The following is a 24551-nucleotide window of genomic DNA, read 5'->3' as shown; positions in this document are numbered from 1 at the left end:
CTGATGAAGTCAATGGAGTAGAAAGTAACAGAATCTTCCCAAATACAGATTCTGCTGGTACAGGAGGGCACTCCAGGTTTTGTAGAGTTGGCATAGATGGGTTTTGTGCAGTTTCTATTACAGCTCATAGGACACAGAATTAGAGTCTCCCAACCAATGTTTTATTTTCTCTTAGTTTTGTTTTTTTTTTCTGTCAAGAGCTAACTTTTTTCTATTTGCATTTATATGAAATGAAATATTTTAGGGGTTTATTTTTATTTTTTGAAACCAAGAGAGAAGTAGGGGAAAAGTTAATTCATTCATATGGGAGTCTTGAGAATTCTACAGACATGCGACCTGAATGCATTGCATGCCAAGCTGTAGTCAGCCTCCTTCTGTGGCTGAACGACTAGGTAGCTATTATATGCAATATTAAAAAGTTGACTGAGATCCACCTCAGATCATGCTCTACCATGCAGTTACTATGCTTTCTGGGCAGATAAGAAACATAGGAGATGTATCTGAATTAGATAGAGCAGGTGACTGTATGGCATCTTTAACACAGTGATCCTTGTTCAACTTCGGTTCACGCTTTCCTCTTCTTCTCAAAAAGTCCATTGTATGATTGAGAAACACTTCAGTGGAGAGCTGCTCTGTTCCCGGGACAAGATACTGTTCTGACAATCAGTACTAACTCGCAGTTAGTTTTGTTAAGATAAAAGTAGCTGGTTCAAAGTATGGTAGAGACCATACAAGTCTGTTGCTGTACTGTGGTACTTCCTTGACTATGGGTGGTACCCTGTGGGCTTTGATTAATTCATGTAGAACTACTAAGTCTCAGCTTTTGGGCAAGAACTGGCCTTATCATCAGGTAGGCACAGCCATTTCCTATGCCACTGCATAGGACAATCCATAATGACACTTATAATCTTCCCTATTTATTCATTGCTATGCATGAAAGGACATATCTAGCTTATTTAGAAACAAACATTGGCCTCTCTGTTATGTCTTTCTTTGCTGAGCATTCAGTACCAATATGTTTGTATTGAAGATAAAGACCAAAAAAACCACAACCGTTTTTGAGTCTTGCTGTATTCTATGTATTTAAAATCAAGTGAAGGACAATAACATCTAAACACAAAGGGAGGAAAGGTACCATTTTGAAAAGCATTCCTTATACTTGAAATACGACGTAATAGAATAATAGAATAGTTTTGGTTGGAAAATACCTTTTTCATTAATCATTAAGTCCAACTGTAAACCTAGCTCTCCCCCCTTTAGTCCACCACTAAAACAAGTCTACCATATCTACACGTGTTTTAAATACCTCCAGGAATGGTCGCTCAACTACTTCTCTGAACAGCCTTTTTTTCTTTCAACAAATGTTCAAGCCTCTAAAAATATTCCTACATTTTTCAATGAGAACAACACTAATTTACCGGAAAACACTGAATAAAAGACACACTATCATTTTGATTTATATCCTGAAAGATTGCTGTGGAAGGTAGATGCTCCTTCAAACATCATTCCTAGTGGACTTCTCTTTTTATGAGATGAATGACTGAAGATAACCTAGCTCAAGACCATTAACTCTAGTTTGTTCTTTTTGTCTGTAGATATATGCAAAGAACCTGGTGAATGCAGATAGGTGTGCACTCTTCCAGGTTGACCACAAAAATAAGGAGCTGTATTCAGATCTTTTTGATATTGGGGAAGAAAATGATGGGAAACCTGTCTTCAAGAAGACCAAAGAGATAAGGTAAGAGTAGCTAGCAGAAGAATGCAGTTTCATTTTAACTACGGATGTGCAGGCATTTTATTACCCAGTCTCTGTGCCTATCTGCAGGTACCCTGACAATACTTGTCATACTGTGATATCATTCCCACCAGGACCCGCCTCCAGAAGGTAGTACTTCTGGGAATGACATTGCAGTGCCATCGAAACAACGTCTCTGAAGCTATAACGTCACTCCTGGAAATGCCGTCTTCCGGAGGCGGTCCTTTTGGAAATCATGTGGGGAAAAAAACAGAGGTGTTCTGAGGTAGGTAAAGGTGCAGGTAAAGGTGCACCTCATCTGTAGTCTGCCAGTATGGGACATTCTTCCCAAGAGTGTTCCCAAGAGGAATTGAAATTTCAAGCACATCCAAAGCAAGGAAATCACAATTTGTACTTCTTACAGATGGATTAGGCATATGTAGAATATAGTATGGACGGGTCTCTGGCTTTGAAGATTTCAAGTCCAGTAATTTAGGTTTGCTTTTTCTCATGTTGATTTAGGGTATTTTCAAACTTTTAAATAAATGTGATTCTGAAGTGTGCTTGGTGAATTTGAAAATGTATATGGGTTTGTTACTAATACGTAGGATTCTCTGCCTAAAATTGATGTGTATTTCTACTTCATGTCAGAAGTACATAATTTTTACACATATGCACTTTCTTTTTAATGAAAGAGGCAAAACAAAAAATTAAATATGACATTTTTCACTTTAAAAAAATTATGAATCCTTAATAGACAGATTGATATTTTCAAAGACACACAGGTTTTAACCTGCAGCTTCTTAAAAAGAAAGAAATGTATAACTAAATATCCTGCATTAAATTTTAAAATATTCAGCATAGATTTTCTCAAGAGTTTTTTCCCTTTTCTCCTTATACTTTTAAAGTTCTCGGCCAATATGAGATGTGATTGATGTCTTCACTTAGACTCCTTTAGACAAAATTACTCCCACTTCCTACATTGTATGAGAGAATGGAAAGAGTCAAAATTGGTGCAATTTAAGTAGTGACAAGCAAGGAGGTGGTGTAAATTAAGGAAGGTAGTCTGCTTTAACATACACTTATATAGCCTTCTGCTAATTGTTTTATTTGCTTATATCTTTCTGTTTTTCCATGTGAAAACTATTGAAGTGTTGACTTTGAGTGCAAGGGTGTGAGCCATTCCATTGGTGCTGTGTACTGAAAGAGAAGTACAGCTTAAGTATCTGTAAGAAAGTGACACTGAGTCAGTCAGTCATCAGAGCCTTGAAGTGGTGTCGTGTATATATCATAACAAGCAGCAGAAGTGACTAATTTAAAATCAGGTGTGCATGGTGAAATCCTGTCAGCTTTGCCACTAACTTCAGCAGGGGCAGCATACTACCTGGGTAGATTTAGGTTAGAAAGTGTTCCACATGTGATTCTTTCTATTATTTTTCTCTACAAATTCCTTTGTGCTTTTATGTCATAACTGTTTTATGTTGAAGGATTGAAAATGATTTCCTCTCAAGACAGACTTGTACATTTTTCTGATATTTTCCAGAATTTATCTGTTTTGTTCAACTTTCTTGTGCTGATTAAGGCATGTAGTTAGTGCCGTGACATTGTTTGCATGTTATGAGATAAAACAAGCTAGTTATTCTGAAATGTAACATGGCGAACATAGAATGTTTAGCTTTGAAATTTCCGGTGGTCTTTTTACAAAGTTTGTTTCACCAAACCTACCTGCCCCCTCCCCTGAAGAAACAAGCTCTGTATTGCCTGTGATGTACTAAAGAAACAATGAATGTATAAAAACAATGGTAAAATCAATAGCATGTAAAAGTAAATACAATTCTCAGGTCTTGTACAAATGTCATGTTTATTAGGCATGACCCTCAGGGTTATTGAAGACTGAATTTTTGTCACGGAAGTGGTCATTTTGTGATGTATTTTGTATTAAACTATGCAGTTATATAAAATGTTTTCAGAAAGTATCTGTTTGTATGGGCTTTTTAATTGTATTATTTACTACTAGTTGTTGTCTTGTAAGATTTTTCTCCTAAAAGCATTAAAATGACGCTGGTTGCGAACAAATTTCCATTATCGTGCCCAAGACAGACTCCACTGGAAAAATGTTTTCCAGATAGTTCATATTGTGGCTAACGCACATTATTATTTTATGCAGATTTTCTATAGAAAAAGGAATAGCTGGTCAAGTGGCAAGAACAGGAGAAGTCCTTAACATCCCTGATGCCTATGCAGATCCACGCTTTAACAGGTAGGTTGTTATTCATGGAAGGGGAAGATAGCTCACTGAACCTTTTACCTAAATGCACTACTTAAATTTCATATCAGGATGCATTCAAGGATTTGTTATCCTCTGATGAGGAGACAACCTGTAGATAGGTATTGAAATGCTTCAGCCATCACAGATATTTTTAAGATACAAATGAAAAGTAGTATTTTCATCAAACATATATATAATTTTATATTTTATACTTTTCCTGTTATAGAACTTTGTCCAGGTAGGCAGACTGTTGCTGATTTTCCTGATTACGCTCCCTACAATCTGATTCATTTCAGGGGAGAAAAAAAAGTTCACTAACAAATAGCATGCCTAAGTACCTGAATGTCTTCTTTGATTTTATTAATAAGTTGAGTATACATTTGAGGAAATATTAATTCTTTATCTTGCAAATGGAGATTTAATTATTAAAATTTATTTCCAAATTTGAAGCACTGGATTGAAATATTTGACGGCTGTGGAGGTGAACTTCTTGCAAGTACTAATTGCATCTGCTTTAAAACTATTTAGTATATTGGACATCAACATTTCTGAGAATCAAGGACTAGATATTAACTAATAACATGAACTCTTCTTTTTTGTTTCTTTCTCTTTTCTGGCTCTCCAGAGAAGTAGACCTCTACACAGGTTACACAACCAGAAACATCCTGTGCATGCCTATTGTAAGCCGAGGAAGTGTAATAGGAGTTGTGCAGATGGTGAACAAAATAAGTGGAAGTGCCTTCTCTAAAACTGATGAGAACAACTTTAAAATGTTTGCAGTCTTTTGTGCTTTAGCCTTACACTGTGCTAATGTAAGTTTTGTGTACAGTTTTGTAAAGTGTTGGTTAGAATGGGATGACTTAGACTGCTACTTAAGGATGTTGATGCTCCATAATAAAGTGATTCATAAGTCTGTTCTGTTGAATTAATGAGGAAATGGGAATCATTGAATCCTTTGCAGAATTATTATATTTTATGAAGATGATAGGGATTCATTTGATGCTTTCTGAAATAATTATACTCTGGATACATCAGTTTTGTGTAGCTAAACTGAAAGAGCACGCTCCGAAATGTGAATGGGACCTGTCTGTCTTCTCTCTTCCATTAGGAAGTAGGTTTCTTGTTTATTTCTGTAAATTCAGATCACATTTTGCAAATTTAACTGGGGGAGGGAGATGCTATGTATCCTCTCAATTCCATATGCTTAATAGTAAAATATATCAATTTATACATTTATACACTGTGCTATATACTCATAAACATCCATGCTTCTAGGTAAGAGTGGGTAGCAATTCTAGTTTTCAAACTCTTTATCATAAAAAAAAACCCAAAACTATTCCTGTAGGAAGTGTAAGCAATTTAATGATCTTTATATAAGTATAAAAATGTGATAAATATAGTAAAAATTCAATGCAAAAGAAATATGTCATATTCATGGGAGGTAAGATTTTGTCCTCCGCCAATTAAGCCTGGTGATTCACATGAAGCCATTGTACTAACATGCTGTTGATGCACTGGGGCTGCAACAGCTGTTGGAACCTCTCAATATTTAACTGTATGTATTTTTCACAATTATCACATGGTAACGTAGGTATGATAAATATCTCATGTACTTTTTACTGTGTATAGGTACCATTTGTTTCTATTAATTAATAACTGAATTCATGCAGTGGTACAAAATATGGATTGTGTCCTGTTAGCATGTTATTTTTCTCATACCATATTACAAGGGACTGAGCTCTATAACTGATGAACTTTGATTCTTTTTTTGGGAGAGCTCAAACTCAGTGAAAAATCAGCTGAGCCCTAGGTGTTTACCTGTCAGAGTAGATGCAGGATGATATGACAGGACGCTGTTTACCAGAAATACTGAATTTCATGTAATATGTCACATTTGTAATGTGCAATTTTGAGCGGCCAGAATCTGTAACGTTTTTGCAGACGTGTATTTTGAGAATTAGTGCTTGAATACAGGAAAGAAATGTTGGGTTTTTTACATTAAAATTTCACACTAATGAATGCCTTCCCTTTTCCAGATGTACCACAGAATTCGCCATTCAGAGTGTATATACCGTGTAACGATGGAGAAGTTATCCTACCACAGTGTTTGTACAGCAGAAGAGTGGCAAAACCTCATGCACTGTACACTGCCTCCACATATTTATAAAGAAATTGAACTGTAAGTATTTTCCTCTTATAGTAATAATTGCATCTTGTATCAGTCAGCAAAAGATTTTTTTTTTTCCCCTAGATATAGTGGAGAGTTTTGTAGGAAGCACTTTTTTAATTGAACTGTCCCAAATTCACAGGGGTTTATTTTTGGCTTTCTTATATTTAGTTATATGTGATGACCTGTGAACAGATTTTATCCGTCAAAGATGTGAAATTATACCTCCTCAGAATGGTAACATTTTCCTCAGGCAAGGGTAGCTACAGCAGATGCTTTAAGCATTAGTTTGTATCTAAGTATTTTCAAGATGAGCTTTGCTTTCTGGTAGTTCCAAAACACCAAAAGCTCAGAGCCAGAGAGGAGGCTGAGCTGGAATATCAGTAGAGACCAAATGCATTGTCATTCCCTTGTGTATATGTTTTAGAAAAAAAAGATTCAGCTGCTTGTAGAGATTTTTTCAGTTTTGTGTTTTTTAGTTACGGTTTTAGGGTTTTGAGCAGAAGGAGGTTGTGGCTTGGTTTGTTTGTTTGTGGGGGTTTTTTGTTTGGTTTGATTTTTTAAATTTTTTTTTTTTTTTTTGGGAGGGGGGGTTGTGTGTTTTTTGTTTGTTTGTTTTGTGTGTGTTTTGTGCCTCTGTGTCTATAATTTTCTTGAAGGAGGGGAAAATGGGTAGAGATCTCTAATGTTCTGAAGGTAATTCAGAGTTATGACTCTCAGGTGCCAGAGTTCAGAGTTGCAAACCACTTGTCTTAGGCTTTCTCTGACATAATTCACTCACTCAGCTCTCAAGGGTCTGCTGTGTGCTGAAGATGTACCTCTGTTACCAGTCAGTCCCCACTCAACGCTAGCATTGGGACTAATTTTTTCATCACTGTTTCTGGCCCAGGACAAAAAATACTACTCTAGTGACCTGGCATCTAAAATCAAAGCTCTATAATACTGGGTAACAAAATCTAAGTTGTCTTTGTAAACATAATCTCCAGAGCTCGCTCACTCTTATCAGACACTGACCGTTGTAGTTAGAAGTGAGCAAGCATGCAAGCAAGTATATGCTTAATAGGGACTGCTTACAGTTAAAGTTCATTACATGCTGAAGTGATTTGCTTGAAAGCCAAAGTATTAGCAGCTTGCAGGATTACACCCTGATAGAAGCTTATTCTTTGCAATACAATTTCTTGTGCTTTGTTAGATGATATTATATAACCCACCTCCTCAGCAAAAATTACTTGCAAGGATGACAGGTTTCATTCAAATTGTATTAACATCCTTTGGTTTGAGCAATCTGAATACATTTAACCATTTTTCAAGCAATTCAGCTATCTTCAGCTCTCTTGTACCTGCTGTGCTGTTCAGTGTTCACCTCACGTATGTGCAGGTGTTGAGTTGGGTTTTGGGGCAAGTAAATAGAAAACTTGCAGCACAGCAGGTGCAGGGAAAGGGGTTAATTATAATCAAAGGACAAACAGGTCTGCTGAGAGGGTCCCTAAAATTATGCCTGGATGTTGATAGTGGGAGAGGGAGTCTTCAGTTTATGAAACAAGCAAAAAATGGTATTAAATGTTTGATTTTTGACGCTTGGGGTTAATTTATATTAGCTGGTAAAAATGGTGTGTTTTGTTTTTTTTTTTCTCTAGAGTGATTCTCACGAAATTTGTGATATAAATTATTGAAAAATAAATATATTATTTGTAAATGTATTATTTGAGACACCGTCTTTGTAATTCCTGGGAGGAAATTCTGGAATATTTTAGGAGTATCTGGAAATCGATACCATCTGTCAAACTAAGATTTTTCTACTTGGTGATCTTAAGGGTCTTTTCCAACCTAAATGATTTTCTGAGGATAGTTCAATTGACCTTATTGGAAGTACATTCACTTACATTGCTGCTGGAAAATACAGCCTTTAAAATCAGTTTTCTCTCTCTTTTCAGAAACAAAAAAAGCTGAATTCTGCTCAATATACATTACCTAGTTTTTTTCACTTCCTTTAAGTAAGAATAAAAAGGTGCTCACTAAGGTCCTTATTAAGATGAAACTTTCTTTGTAGATACCACTTTGATATCAGTCCGTATGAGGACGTCTGGCCTGCCATCTTTGTCTACATGGTTCACCAGTCCTGTGGGACAGCCTGGTATGAAGTACATTATTTATCGTTTTAATTCTGTGTTTAATTTACGTGTGTATTTATTAGAAAATGTGGAGATCATTATTTTCTAATTCAAGGTCTTCTTTTCTTTGGAATGTATTTACTATGTCTGGCTGTAAGAAGCAAGCTGGAATTCTTGTCCCAGCTTCTTGATTTTCAGTTAATAAAATTTGAGAACAGCCAGGTAAAAGAACTGATGATAGCATCCAAATAGTTGTCATTCCAATATACAGAACTGTTGTTTGGTTGTGACATGAAATGGCTGTTCATGCAGAAGATGGTGAAGATATTAAAGACACTCTTGCCAAAAAAGGAGAGAAGGTCCATGAATACTGATTTTTCAAATATATAGGTGCTGAAATGAATAAAGTATATGGTTACAATCATCCAAAGTTAGATCTTATCTTGTTATGTAAATAAATTATCAACATCATTGTGCATTAATTATGGAAGTGAATGATTTTCAAATGAAACGTTTAATTTATTGCCCTTTTTCTCTGTGTTCATTGTTGTCACTAAGATCAGTAGTCTCTTGGCTAAGTATTTCCTGACCCTGGAAGAGAGGACCTGCTGCAAAGTATGGAAAAAATCTTGAGATGTGCAATTTAAAGGGGAAATATCTCCCTGCAAAAAAGAGGCGACATTTGGAAAACATTTGCTGGTGTCTGTGTCATCTTAATAATTGGATGAATCTCCATGCCCTCAAAGCATACATTCAAACCTAATGGTCTTTCTCACATCTTTACAAGACTGCAAAGTGGGGGACTGTTCTAAATTCACTTTTCTTATGCTTGGTATAGTTAGCTTGTTTCCATTCCTGAATGAATGCCTGTGGATGTAGGATTTGGGTTTGAATTTCCAGTGTAATTCTGTTCTTTTTTGTGTCTGTCTCTCTCTCTTTCTTACAAGGTGTAACTTTGCCTGTAAAGCATTTATATCTACTAGACAGTTTTGAAATGAGTCTCAGCTTTCATATATAAAGTTAAAGAAACAAAAGTGACAAAAATATTTGAGAAGGAGACTGTTTTAGCTGGACTTGTGTTTAATTTCTGAAAGAATTAAATTTCTCAACCCTCTGCAACAAGTGCAGCTATTTTAAGACTAAAATTAGATTTTTAAGATATTGAGGTTTAAATCTGTATACATAGACCTATGTAATGTATAACTGTCCAGCTGAGGGAGGATTTTACAGGAAAACCTATAATTCTCATTACATGTTCTCAGTGTATGTTCTTTGCTCTTACAAAGAAATAACATTTTACTGCTTTAATGAAGTATACAAAATACAGCAGTGGAGGAAGTAATAGTATTCTATGCTGAGATATCATAGATAGTAATTTTCCCTTTGGCTACCACTGTACTACTCCATAGTAACCAACAAGTTGATATTGGATGTAGATGGAGATGGAAGTGATTGTTTTGATAATCTGAATTAGAATGTACTAATTTAAAAAGTAGTTCTAAAGAGTTGTTCTAGAGCTGTCTGACTTAAGTCTCTAGAATTAAAAAAGAAGCACTAAAGTTTTTTTGAAAGAAAATATGCCTCCTTTTTGACTAATTTCAGACTAAGACTAAGAGGAATAATGACCCTGCTCAGCACAAAACCACAGAAATAAGTTTTTTCTGTCCAACTGGCTCCATACAGTAGATGTCTTTACATTTCTACATACATGTTAGCTTCATTTTCTCAGCCCACATATACAGCAAAACTAGAACCTTAATACTGCTTCCATGAGATACCCAAGAAATTATCCAAACATGGAACTTAAAAAAAAATAAAACCACAGTAAGAGGGGAAGAAAATGAGAATAAAGAGATACTGATCTGTTACAGAGGGGAAAAGTTAGTGACTTGGGGACTCAGGCATCTTCAGTTCAGTTCTGGGCTCTAGTGCAATATTTCCTTTTCACCCCAGGCGGCTTGTATTAGATACTTCAGAAAATTTGACCTGATATCTGATTGGTGTCTGAATTTCCAGTCTGTAAACAAAAAGCATTCCATTTTCCTTTCCAAGGAACATTGGTAGATATAGAATCTTAATAGTTTCATGATGTCAGTATGGAGCATCTCGATTTCTTTTAGCCAAAACAACTTATGCATTTGGTGTTTCACTGAAATTTTAATGTATAAAGGATTGTATCTTCTATACTATTGCTTATCCCCCCATCCCCAATTTTCAGTTTTGGTCACAAATGTTGTTTTCAAATTGTCTGTTAGATACAACTTCACTGTTTGGCAGATTGAATAGTTAACAATTTGAAAAAACCACCCTTCAAGTTTCTGGGAGCAGGGAAGGTTATGCAATCATGTTGCCTGAGCTTGGTAGCTTGACTTTTGTTCCAGAACTTTACAGATTAAACAACAGTGTTGTCAGGTATTCACACTCATCTGTCCTTGCCAAAACTTGAATGACTCTTGTGATCAATGAGTCATCCACAATGAGAGTCAATCCTAGCAAGAAGAGTAAATCAAAGAGCATTTTTTCTCCTCCTTTTATTTCTCCTCTCGTTTTTATTTCTTGTCTCTGACCAAATTAATTTCCTTCTAGCTTTGAACTTGAAAAGCTGTGCCGATTCACTATGTCTGTAAAGAAGAATTATCGCCGTGTGCCCTACCACAACTGGAAGCATGCAGTTACTGTTGCACACTGCATGTATGCCATACTTCAGAACAACCAGGGCCTTTTCACTGATCTAGAGGTAGGTGAGATCACTATTTCAGTTACTAGACCTCATCAGAGGTAAAAGTCACTGTAGAAGTACATTTTCTGTGCTAGAATTTTCCTGTCGGCTTGCTTAGAGTGTAGATAAAAGTCCCCGCAGAGGAACAGGACTGAGTAAAAAGCTTGAAGAAGAATTGAAGAAGATTTAGATTCCTAATCCTAGTGTCTCCTTGACATTTTTCAGGTCTACCCGCTGATGAGGCAGTAGCGGATTTTCTTTAAGTCTATATCCACATGTTGACGTTCTACTTGCCCACTTAAAACCACAGTCTTTATTTCAATTATTTAACTAACTGTCAGATCTGTACTAAGGGGAGGGGAAAACCCTGGATCTTGAACTCTGTGAGATCTGAGAGATGCTGAATTGGAGGACAAGGGAAAAGAGTGTTGCAGAGGTGGTTAACATATGTGAGTAAAGAAGAACAGAAAAGATGGAAGGAAAATAGTTGTCCAAATGTGCTAAATCTCTGATCAACTTATACAACAGCTTTCCTTAGCATGTGTGTACCTATTTTAAAGATAAAGGAATAGTGTTTAAAAAAATCAGGAAAAAAAAAACCACTTTTAATAGATCCCTAACTGGAAAAGGTAGAATAACAAAATGGAAGGCTTAGAATGGCTAAATGTTAATATACACTATGAAGAACTGTGACTTGTTGTGTTTTTTTTTTTCCCTTGAATTATGATAGGTGCAACTGGGAGTGTTATTATCAATACTGCTTGAAACTTCAGACTGAGAGAAATTGTTTTCTGTTATGTATAACTTTGCCAAATACTAGCCATTTGGGCTGTAATTTTCCAAGCTCTATGACTTCCTCTGATTAATTTGTGGAAATTTCAGCCAAATTATTTGGCTCTTTTAAAGAAACACACTAGGAGTAGTCAAGTTTCTATTCAGTGATCTTTCATTTGGAAAGATCTAGTTTATTCTGCTGTAAAGCAAGGATTTGAACATTGAAAAAGTGACACTTGCCAGGCATGTGCTGGAAGTTGGCAAAGCTATGCAAGTTTGAAAAAATTGGTATTCCTTTAAACAAGAAAAATCTATTGGATTGCAGCCTCAGGGAATATTTTAATCTCTCTTACTAACCAAATAGTAAGCCCTATAAGTTTGAAGATGGAGAGTAAGAGAGACAGAGAGAGCAAAAGAGGCAGCTGTTAAGAGAGATGGAAACAGTCTTGTTCCCTGCCAAGCTCCAGCCAGCCTTCACCTGTTTGAATGCTATATCCTAGTCTGTGTTCCAGCTCTTCCTAGCCATCTTCTTTCTGGAGATGTATCCAATTAGAATACAGGTAACTGCTGAAGGAAAGTTTGGGGACCTTGGATGAGCTGTCTACAGGTGAGGGATGATGATATAAACCTTGATAGTCTTAGAGATAGGAAGATAAGGATGACACACTCTAAAGGGGTCTCTGATCTAGAGACAGGTAATTCCAGCAGTTGACTGTAGTCAAAAAGTGCAGGATCCAAGCAGGAACAATGGGTACAAGGTCAAGAGCACTGGGATTAGGTATTGTATAATCCTGAAGCATTAAGAAAATAATGACTTTCTGGGACATGGAGACTGGGGCAAGCTAGACAGAGAACCATCTGGTACAGGGGACAGATTGGTGAAAATTAGAAGGCTGGAAAAGATACAAGTTGCAAAAGGTGATTTAAACTTAAGAGGGAAGGACAGAAAAGCTTATGCCCTCTAGTTCTGACAAGTATCGAAAGGATTCTGAAGCTCATCTTTCCTTTGCTGTCAGAGATTGTTTTTCAAGTCTGTTGGTTACATGTCTTGCCCCTCCTGATAGCAGTGAAAAGAGGATACCAGCTTTTCACAGCTGTTACTGCATGACTTCAAGTAATATATATATGTACGTTATGTTCTGAAGGGTTCCACTTCTGCTGAGGATCTGTGCTGCTGCATCTTTTGTTTTGTTGTGTATTTTTTAAAAGTGCACTTCACAAGATGCAATATTAAAAATATATCATTAAAAGAAAAGTGAAGGATTTAAAATAAAAACAAAGGTCTCAAAATCAGAAATACAGCTAGGGTTGCTACAACCTTAATTCTGAACATTGTGTATCTCTGATAAAATCTTTAATTATATAATTGTTTGTTATTTTTCCATAGAATCATGTGCCTCAATACTGTGTACAGGCTGGATATTACTCACTGAGTAGATGGTTAATCAGTATTCTTTTTCTGCTTCATTTTATAGCCTTATTCTTCTTTACAGAATACACATTAGAACCAAGTATAAGATAGAGCTTTTAAGTCTGTCGACATTTCCGTGATACTCCATGCTGGCAGTAACTGCTTCACAAACATTAATGAATGTGTTTTGAATTACTATTGGAATAAGAATTTTTATTCAGTCCATCCTTACCATAATAGTTCTCAAAATTTTAAGGATGTTTCTCCATGTGCTTTTTGAAGGTAGTGTAAGCATAGTGCAACTTTTACAGTATTTTGGGAGGAGAGTGACATCTAGGGGCAAGAAATACATTTTACTTCTCGTGTTTATCTCAAATTTTTTTGTAGCGAAAAGGTCTTCTAGTTGCATGCCTGTGTCATGACCTGGATCACAGAGGTTACAGCAACAGCTATCTTCAGAAATTTGATCACCCCTTAGCTGCTCTCTATTCCACATCAACAATGGAACAGCACCACTTCTCGCAGACTGTGTCCATCCTGCAGGTAGGATTATTAAAACTGTGTCTTCTGTGCAGTAGAGTCCAGTGGTGGAAATATGAGTCACAACATTACCCATTACATTTTCTGAAGCATGCTTAATTTAATTTCTGGATTGTAGTGCTCATTTAAAGAGCGGAAGATTTATTACAGCAACCTGGGTTCCACAATTAGTAACCCAAGCATTCAATAATAGTGCAAAACATAGCTTTTGCAAAGTCTTCATGGTAGTAAAAATCTTGTATATTTGAAGATCTTATGGTCTTCTTTTGGAGCTTCTGGGTTAATGAGGGTTTTTCCTAAGATCAAATGGAATAGGAACTTTGGAAATAATAAAAAAAAAACCAACATTTTCTCCCTTACTTAGATATTTCTGGCATAACGTGCTTTAACTAAGTCTTCAACCATCCTGAAATTCTGAATGAAAACTGAACTACTGGCAAAAGTTTGCATGAGAAGCTTGAAAACCTGCTGTAATAAATACTATTAATGTTAAATGTGTGGCATGAAGGAGAAAATGTTAATTTTACACGCATGAAAAGTTTACACTTGTTCCATTATGTTATCATGTGCTATTTTGTTATTCAGTAATTTGAAAGAAATAAGAAAAAATGTAATATTCTATGAAAGAGAGTTCCCAATGTGAGTTAATATGTCTGTGTATTTAAAGAATAGAAAACTAAAAGCATGCCAAAGTGTTTTGGGAAATCCAGGTGTGCTACTGACACACAGATATTCTCTCTTCAATTACATTTCTTTTTATGCTCAACTAGAAGAGCAAGAACTCTCGCTGATGAAATCACTGCCAGCCCATAACATACTTGTGCTCACTGATTTTAGTTTACCATGTACATGGCTCAATGCACAGCCTTACGATGCTACTGTGCCACCAATTTGTTGTTAACTTTTCTTTCTTTCTGGTCTTTCAGGGGGAAGATACTTATTTTCTTAAAAACCTAATCACCTTTTTAGGAAAATATATATTCTGTATTGTATTCAGAATCACATCTTGTGATTATGGTTTTAGGTATTACGTACATTTCATCAGAGAATTGAAGCTTTATCTTTGAATACTCCTCTATGTAGGAGGGTGTAATTGAATCCTTCATGGCGGTATGGCATTAGATTTTTAGTGTTCATTCTTTATGTGAGCTTGTGCACAGTGAGCAAGTTCCTCAGTCATTAACAATGCTCTGCTCCTTTATGACTACGTGGAGCAGACTTCAGTCTTGCATTTTTTCTGCAGAAATGTTGTAATCTGTGAAAGTCCTATTTGCCAAGAAGTCAGAGAACTGTTTTGCTTCCCTGCTACCTCCTAGCCTTGGCACTCAGTGTGAGTGAAGAAAGGGAGATAGGTGATCAGGGCAGTAGAGTGAATTGAGACCTTGGCTACCCAAGTCCCCATGGGTGGTGATGACCCAACCTACCAAACCCTCAAGGGTTTATCTCAGTGAATTTTAATGTTATGTACTTTTCACTGTTGGAAAACTTACAGCTGCTTTGCTCATACCCCTTCAGTTCTAGTGTACACCATACTTATGAATACAGAGGAGTCCATTCACTAGCTTTAGCTCAGCAGTGAAAGAATAAAATCTTAGGAGCTGTACTTTTAATGTACTACTCAAAAGGCAAAGTGACATGCTCAGAAATGGCAACTTCTGTCAGTATGTATCAGAATCAGTTCTTTTCTAGTAGTATGAGCAGAAACTGTCACAGTGGCCTTTCTGATAGTGCAGATTTGCAGGTTCCAAACCCAAAATAATAGAATCTAGAGTAATTAAAAAATTAGGACAAATAGCTTGTTCTCATGGAGTAGGTAGCAAGGTTGGGAAGGAAGGCATCTCCCCAAAATCCTAAATAATGAAAACTACCAGTAACAATTTCCTGCTCCCAGAACGTTGATGATGGGTTAAAATGTTCTGATTTTTTATTCTTTTTAAAATCATGTTATATGACTTAGGAGTCTGTGAAAGTAGCATTGAGACACAGATGGATTGTATTTTCTATTCATTATTCACATTAAATCTACTTGTCCAACTAAAAATGTTGGAAAATTATGTTTATGTTCCGGATGGTGAGAGAAACCAAGCCTATTTGTACCACAGAGGATTTATTTTGAACAAATTATGTAAATGCTTGACAAAAGTCAGGGGAAGTCTTTATGACCATCAGTCCAAATGCCAATTAGATGTCAAAATACATCTGCATTTGGTATATTTTAATAATATTTTCTATTTGAGAATGTGCACACCTTGACACGGCTGGCTTATTCTTTCTTATATTTGTCTGTTTCCTCTCAACAGTAGGAAGAATTTTGACAAGTTGTTTTCCAAGTCTTAGAGACAGGATAGTGTTGACTTTCAAAATGTGATACAGCTTCATGAGTGATCACAGTGCATGGGTATTCTCAGTTTAATGTGCAATAATACATAGTGGAAATTGAAAAAGGATGACAGTGGCATGTTGCCAGAGCCTCTATAGTGGAAACTATCATCTTTAGTTTACAAGTCAGTCAACTCATAGTTGAATAAAGGAGCTTTTCCCCCCTAAATGTTCATATACATTAAAATCCTGTAATTAACTTTATTTCTATAGAGAAAATTGTATCAGGAAATACAACAATTTCTGGCACATTTCATTTGGAGCACTATAAAAAGCAAATTATTTTAGTACTTCAACTTGGATATTTCCTCATAAATAGTATGTGTTTATGCAGTATCAAAATTGTGTTTCAGAGTGAATCAAACAATCAGTTTATCCACTTGATAGTGCAGTACTCTGGATCAGGATTGAATCATAAGTTCCCAAGCTAATACTGTCTAGATGTGCTGTTGTCTGTAGTGCTAATCAGGGAAGAAAATGCTAGGATTTTTCTGTATTAATACCCTTAGGCTTCAGAAATAGTCCCAAAACCAAATCAGGGGCTTAGTCATAGGTTTGATGACAGAATTTAAAAAGGAAAGATAAAAACAGGAATTTCAGGCTGTTAGCATTTGAATTTGCAACAAAAATTGTCATGGGGCTGTAAAACCATTGTAACCTGTCTGGTGAATTTAAAGACTGAAGGAATCTCAGAATTAGAGCTTGTGCTTTTTATTTTTTTTTTACTTTTTCATAGCTGGAAGGGCACAATGTCTTCTCCAATCTGAGCTCCAGTGAATATGAGCAAGTACTGGAGATCATCCGGAAAGCCATCATCGCTACAGACCTTGCCCTGTATTTTGGAAACAGAAAACAGCTTGAAGAGCTGCATCAGACAGGAGCATTAAACCTTAAGAACCAAGCACACAGGTAAAGAAGCAAACCAGTATTAGTTCACTATGGCATTAGTCCTAGAAAAAAACCCTTATTTTTTGAAAAAAAAAAAAAAATCAAATCTGTGTAAACAGTAATTTTCTTACACATGACTAGCTGTGTGTAAAATTCCAAGTATGTAAGAGTAATTTCCATTGTTTTGTATTTGCATGTCACTGCCTTCACATGCCATCTGCACAGTTCAGTGACAGATCTTCTGCACAAGAAAGTTAGTGCACAGTTAGGTGGTAGGGAAAAAGGTAAAGGTGTAGTGCAATAATTATGTAGTTTTACTTTTATGTCAATATTTTAATTATTTTGTCAATATGTCTGTTGTTTTGGGTTTTTTCTTTTAAGAACTCTTGTCAGATCTCAACTTTTTGGAATTAAGAGAGCTTTAAGTTTTAAAAATATGTAAGTGCATATATTCATAAATACATTCCTGTCTTTGTCCACACAAGCAAAACACGGTGCACCCTAGATGAAAGATGTGTCTGATAATAGACTTCATGCAGCCCTTCAGAGCTTCTTTGTTGTAAAGTGAATCCTGTCATTAATCTAATGCAGGGAAAAATTAGAGAGGTGATACAGGAAAACATTGAATAATGAGTCTGAATTCTTTTCAAAAGTAACTTTGGTACACGGGTCTTTGTTCTAAGGAGTTTTACTAGTTTTTACCAGTAGTTTTGAATAAGCTATTACAATACTGTAGGAAGCACAGTTCTTAAAAGCTTATTTCACAGTATGGAAATTAAGCTTAAAAGACTTGGATAAACCTTGATATCTTAAAAAGTTAAAGATACAGTAGCTTCTGATAATCTCAGAATGAAAATTATCAGAAATCTTGAATTTATAGTTTATAAGATTTAAACAGGATCACAACTATTTAGAGTGTGATTACATCTTCTACTATGGTGATATGTTTTTTAATTTTACCTGCACTCAGAGCTTTTTCAGTGCAAAGCCACGTGCCTGAAGACAGGCTATCAGTTTATAATGTGGCTAAAGAGTCCAGAACTTCTAGTTGGTATCTGGAAATGCAATGGAATACTAAATTTTGCCTTTGTGTGGCTAATGAATCATCTATCTTAACTCATGGAAATTGCACTTTGCCATTTTTCTATTGATTATATTGTGTATTTGTGTATTTTCCCTCATATATTTGTCTGTCAGAACAGTTTTATTGTCCGCCATTGAATTGGAATGCTTGTGTGCTTTTTTTCATGGAATAGCCTTTATTAAAAGAGAAGCAAGTGTCCTTAAGTCTCATGTTAAATTCTCCATTGGGTGAAAAACATTAATTCATTAGTTAGATTTCCAGTTTTCTTTATAAATCTTGGATTCATAAACCATAGGTTTGGGTAGTAGATGAGTGCTAGAAAGCTGTTTAAATAAGATTTTTTTGTGTGTATAACTTATTCTAATAATTATAAAAATCCTACTGAGGTTGTTCTGTTATTCTGTGAACAGTTTTGTCAGTGTATAGGACAGAGTTGCATCTAGAATTCGTCTGTCAAGGTTAGATTTCATGCCAACAAAGCCATGACAGAGTACTTTTTGCTAGTCTCAGAACTAGTTTTTCCTTCTTTTGGAGCATGTTCCTCTCTTTAAAGAACAGAAAGAAATGCAGCAACAGGATATGCTGTCTTTTTTTTTTTTTTTAATAGACTTGTACTGTATTTTTGGAAAATTAAGGAGGGGCATAAGTGTGTTTTAACAGTCAGGCATTCTTGTCTGTTTTTCTATAAATGGGATTGTGAAGGGGATGGTCTATGAACTCTGATTACAAACAGTGCAGGGAATGCTACAGGGAGTATAATAAGCACTTTGTGTGATGCCTAATCATTGAATCGTAAACGTGAGGAAGAAACAAGCAAGGTAGGAGAAATTTTGTAGTATGTATACTTTACTACTTGTTGTACTGGGGAAGGGCAAATAAAATTTGTGCAGTGTGCTCATTAATTCTTTACCAAACTTACTATTTAATGTAATTTTATTTTAGAGATAGAGTGATTGGTCTGATGATGACAGCTTGTGATTTGTGTTCTGTAACAAAATTGTGGCCAGTTACCAGACTGACGGCCAATGATATATATGCAGAGTTCTGGGCTGAGGTATGTGTTCTTCTTTTGTTTACTCTCTCTTCTTTATAAATGGAAGTATCACGAAGAAAAAAACCACAACCAAAAGTATTTTTCAGTGGATATCTTTATGTGCTCATTTCAAGGAGTGTTCAGAGCTGCATGTGCATGTGTTTTTGTTGTTTAACTCTGAATCTATTTATAGAGCTGAGTTAGCTCCCTAATTTTCAGGCAGCATTTTTTTAATCTAAAGATTAATTTAAAAGCATATCATAACATAAAGTGACTAAGCAACAAAACACAGAAGCATATCTATAGGTTTTTTGAGTCATTAACTGTAGTTTTGTGAAGGATCTATTTGTATTCTAGAAATCCAGAACTGGAAACCAGTTTTCTAGGTAGGTCAGCTGCCTTGAAACACTTATAAAGCTGTTGTATGAGACCAGGAAATGTTAATGTAAATATAAAAAAAACTTAACATTGTTCTGTTTGACCGTTTGAATCTTCTTTGTGAGTCAGCTCACAAAGACTGAGAGAGTTGCTTTTTAATATATTGAAAGTTAATCCACAGATAAGACGTACTGATAATTGAAACAAGGCATTAAGCTGTAGGAATCTCATGTGTCTTACACTGAGGAGTAAATATTCTAATAATTTAATTTGTAAAGCAAAAGTGACTACTTTAGGACTAAAGAATAAATTCTGAGGGTGTTGTGTAGAGTGGAATTGTGTGGTCTTAGAAGATACACTGTATCTTCAGAACTACTATTACATGTGTATTGTAAAGTGTTCCTCTTTTCTGTTATGTGCCCTGTGGAAGTCAGCAGAATTCAGTGGGCTCATTTCTGTTTTACACGGGTGTAAAATGGGAATCAGGCCCTCAGAATTGATGTAGCATGCATTGTGATGTAGTAGAGGTTGTTGTCCTGCCTGGTGCATGTTCATTATGAAATACGAGGTGTGCATGGCTCGTGGGTGCTTTTTGTAATGGACATGTTCTCCTTCTTACTAATTATTAACAAGTCAGACTACAATAAAATATTTGAAAAATGCAAACTATATTATGCTCAAAGGCCTAGTTCGTTCAATACTTACTTTCTAAACTGTCAGCACTGAAAAGTGAGTGTTCTTATGAGTGATATAATAGTGGTATGATGTTGATGTGCCTCATTGATTACATATTCAACTTTTTGCTTACAAGTTAGAAGACTTTCTAATGCAAATCTTGTGAACTCAGTGGGGAAGGAAGGTTCAAACTGATTTTTCCTACTCAAAAACAGTGAAGTGGAACTTTGAACAAAATTGAGGGTGCCCAATTAGCTTGTTTTGTAATCAAAGTATGATTTAATAAAGAAGGATCTTGTTATATTGCTACTTCATGGAACATCTGTAAATTAGAAGCTAATAACAGAAATTCAAATATGTAGTTGGTGTTTTACTGAATCCTCTTTAAGAAGAGGTTAATTGATACACAGCAGAAGTTGAATATGTTGTGATCTAGACAGGATGGCTGACAAACCTAGTCACAGGTCTAAATAATTCTGGAAATTGGAAACCTAAGTCAATACTAAGTCTAGATTGTGTTTCTCTACAGAAATTTTTACTTAACTGAGGAAAAATATACTTTTTAGAAAAGTATATTTTATTAGATTGAATGGTTATATTACAGTTCTAAAAGTAGGGTAGAATGTTACTTCTAATTACTATTTGTGTTCATAATCTTAAAATGTTGAATTATTTCATCAGAGCATTTTTATGATTTTTCATCTTTGTGTAATCATTAACTAAAAAAATAACTGCAGAGTCATTGAATGAAGCCCAGTATAGCTGCTGTTTACAGCTAAGGATCTACCTTGATATCACCCAGCATGAAGCTTTCCCACAGTGCTAAAACGCAAGCAAAATAATATGTTTGCTGATCCATTATATAGGATTACAAACTGTGATTTTATTTTTTTTGGGGGGGAGAGGAATAGATATGAGACACCAGGCAGTTTTAAAACCCTTGCTGCAACATATTTTAAGAGCCTCACAATCAATCTATTATAGCTGTACTGGAAGTATGATGCAAACTTATTTGCAAAAAATTTCAACTTTAACTTTGATTGTGGTCATAACTATGAGAATAAAAGCAGGGTTTTCTGCAACAGTGTATCATGTATGTATTTGCACATACTGAACACAAAAAAGCTCTTGTCTTTCTAGTGCACAAGTTCCATCTAAACTAGTACTTTGTTATTGTGGGGGTGGTTGCCCAGAGAGGTTATGGTGTCTCTGTCATTGGAGATATTTAAAACCTGACTGGACATCTTGGATCACCTGCTCTAGTTGATCCTGCTGGGGATGATGTGGGATGGTTTGGATGATCCCGAGGGGTCCTTTCCAACCCAAACAATTCTGTGATACCTTTTTCTTTCAAGGTGAAACATTGAACAAAAATCTGAGCTTTGTTCTGTTTTAGCATAATCAGTCAGAGGCAGTCAAAGCTCTGACTTCAGATGTTTCTCAGGCACTCCATATTATGTTAAATCAAAGAGCTTAAAATCACATGATGCTAAGTGGTTTAGTGTTGAGCTTCTGTGCTTGAAATTGTTGCAGGCGTTTTTTCTTATCAGCTGAGGAAGAAGGCCTTTGTTTTGTTTCTTCCAACAGTAAAATGTCTAACAGAGATTAGATTTGATGATTCTAGCCTCTCTAACTGCTTGGTGAGAGAAATATGTGATACGAGAGAATAAGGCAGACACTAAATAATAGCTTCCTGATTACAAGTCTTGTTGGTTACTTGAGCAGGATGATAGTTACTAGGTGATGTTGAGGACAAATATGCAAGAAGGAATTGACTTCCAGAAGGCCCCATCTTTTCTACTCTCAAGAACTGGCAAGGTAGTAAAACAGAAAGATACTCAGATTAGACCAGATTCAATCTATGATACTACAGACTTCTCTTTAAGTCAAGGTGCCAAAATCCCTTGAAAGGACACATTAGCATTTAAAATGTGGCTTGATAAAACCTTGTGAGAAAGATGTAATTGTCTTCTGGAGATGTCTTCACTAACTGTAGCAGAAACATAGAACACAGATATAGAGGACATCCTAAGCTTTGAGATAGCTAAACCTCTGTAAGCTGAACCTCACATTAAAGAATACAGATAAGCAAATATTGTGTGAGCAGTTATCCTGCATAAATGTTTTCATTAACTAAGGTTGGATCTGGCTGGGATGGAGGTCACTTTCCCCATAGCAGCCCTCATAGTGCTGGCAGTGGCTCTATCGGACATGGGGGAACCTTCTGGCATCTTCTCACAGAATTCATCCCTGTAGCCTCCCCTGTACCAAAAGATCAGCACACAAACCCAGTAGGCCTTTAAAAAGGTAATGTTTTGAAATATGAGACTAACTATGAAGATAAATTTAACTGATTTATTTGGTTTTATTCTTCCAGTTATTTTTTTTATTATGGAGACACCCTTCAAAACAGGGAAAATGTGTGAACATTGACTCAAAATCTTCCAGGATCTGCTCTTTACTGTATCTTTTAGGTGAATGTACAAAATGAGCCCCTCTTCAGGCAGTTATCCAAGATTGCCCTAGGCTGATACCACACATTCTTTTAAATTCTGAATTTTTAGATTGACATATAATAGAAGATGGAAATTATTTGAGTCTCAGTAGTCTGAATTTTTGTTTTCCTCATCTCACTCTCTCTCTACTTATCTCCAGGGTGATGAAATGAAGAAAACGGGTATTCAACCTATTCCTATGATGGACAGAGACAAAAAAGATGAAGTCCCTCAGGGTCAGGTATGAACTCTCTGTGAGAGGACACATTTTATAGTGTTAATAAAACATGTATGGAGAAAACATTCTGTATGTGACTGAATATATAATTTGACATTAGGGTATGAGGGATGCTGAATTCCATGTTCTGCATGCAAAAAGGATTATTTATTTTTTTTAACTGCAATGGAAATCTTATCTTCAAAAGCTTGACTCAAATGACAACCTGCTCTTTGCTGTTTTCACCTGTTCTATTCTTTGTACTTGTAAATCTAGCTAGAACCACAATCACCTATAGTTTTGAGAAGTGTCAGTAACACTTTTTCAACTTAGTAAGTTGTTGCTTCAGCCCTTAGTTAAAAGATTTCACTGTTTTCTCCTGAATATGAAATGAATGTCTTCACCTATTTCTGGCTAAATTATCCGGGTTCAGATTTTTAGATTTTTGTAGTTTTAAACCCATAGTTCTTCATTAGCTTTTTTAAAATAACAATAAAAAATGTTTTTTGACATTCCTATTAAAAAAAAGATTGTGAAGAGTTTCATGAGGATAAGCAATAAAGGGTTTATTTCTGAAAGTCTCAGCTGTCTGTTGGGTACTGATGTTCCTGTGCAAAAATGTGCAGAAATCACTGTTTTTTTATGCTTTCCCTAGGGAAAATTGGTATTTTGTAAACATAAATTTGAAAAAAAGATTTTTGAATTAACTTTTTTCGATAAGTGAAAAACTTAGCTTGTCCTTTGACTATCTGAGCCGAAGAGTTTTATATTGTCCATTGTTCATTCATATTCTTATTTGTGTGTTTGGGGTTTTTTGTTTTAGTGGCTTGATGCTTTAACTGTCAGTAATTAGCACTTGCAAAGCATTCAATCAACTCAGAAATTAACAACAATATTTAAATATTTTATTTATTTTAAAATCACAAATCAGAAATCACAAAGTATCATAGAATTGCTGTACATTAATTACTTGGTAAGCCAGGCTATGGAAAAGTTTCTATTCTGATATTTTACTCTATATGCGCTACCATATTTTAACATAAAAACTAGTACCCATATCATAGTGAAGAATTAGCTGTTAATTTACTAAATGGGTGTGTTTAATATAAGCCTAAAAAGGAAAGAACATTTTTCTGCATTTGTTTTTTTTTTCCACACACTATATTAATTATCTTGGAACATTTTTGAAAAGTACAAAGTACTATAGTATGTAGTCATCTTGGCATTTGTGAAAGAATCATTAATGGGGTGAAATCACAGATGTTTGTTTTTTTTCTCTTTACATCTAATCTCTGAAAAAGCCTACTTCTGCCTGAAGTACTCATCTTTGTTGAGAGTAGCTTGTACATAGCTCTTTCTTTCACTTGGGTGGCTGGATCAGTTGGTCTCATTGTGCTTTACACCCTTTGTAGCACAACTCACATAAGGTCTCTGGGTTTAGTGTCTTCCTCCTGTGTATCCTGCACTGCAGATCTATTCCTGATTTGGCAAGGGTCCTACCACCTTCTTTTCTGCCCTCCTTTTAGAACCTGTGAAGAAAATAGAAATGCCGAAATTATGCTGTGACCCAAAAGCCCTTTTGATAAATAAGTCAAGCCAGCCTGATAATGAAAGGAGAGATGAGTGCTTCAGCCATTCAAAAGCTTATCCCAGAAATACAGTTTTCAGGTTGAGAA

At 35.6% G+C, this 24551-nt stretch overlaps 1 protein-coding gene across 2 annotated transcripts in view; it reads left to right on the top strand.

Annotated features, from left to right (window-relative positions):
• PDE10A (phosphodiesterase 10A) overlaps positions 1 to 24551 on the top strand; it is a 176150-nt gene that overhangs the window by 144618 nt on the left and 6981 nt on the right. For both annotated transcript variants that reach the window (XM_010002166.1, XM_010002165.1), the window contains 10 exons: positions 1596 to 1738; positions 3903 to 3995; positions 4630 to 4816; positions 6041 to 6183; positions 8222 to 8305; positions 10869 to 11019; positions 13574 to 13729; positions 16842 to 17014; positions 19020 to 19131; positions 22819 to 22899. In XM_010002166.1, coding sequence (XP_010000468.1) covers positions 1596 to 1738; positions 3903 to 3995; positions 4630 to 4816; positions 6041 to 6183; positions 8222 to 8305; positions 10869 to 11019; positions 13574 to 13729; positions 16842 to 17014; positions 19020 to 19131; positions 22819 to 22899 — 1323 coding nt within the window. The remainder of the gene's footprint in view (positions 1 to 1595; positions 1739 to 3902; positions 3996 to 4629; positions 4817 to 6040; positions 6184 to 8221; positions 8306 to 10868; positions 11020 to 13573; positions 13730 to 16841; positions 17015 to 19019; positions 19132 to 22818; positions 22900 to 24551) is intronic.

Source organism: Chaetura pelagica, unplaced genomic scaffold, assembly GCF_000747805.2.
Source record: "Chaetura pelagica isolate M959 unplaced genomic scaffold, ChaPel_1.0 scaffold787, whole genome shotgun sequence".
NCBI classification, from domain to species: Eukaryota; Metazoa; Chordata; class Aves; order Apodiformes; family Apodidae; genus Chaetura; species Chaetura pelagica.
This window is presented reverse-complemented; position numbering and strand designations above follow the sequence as displayed.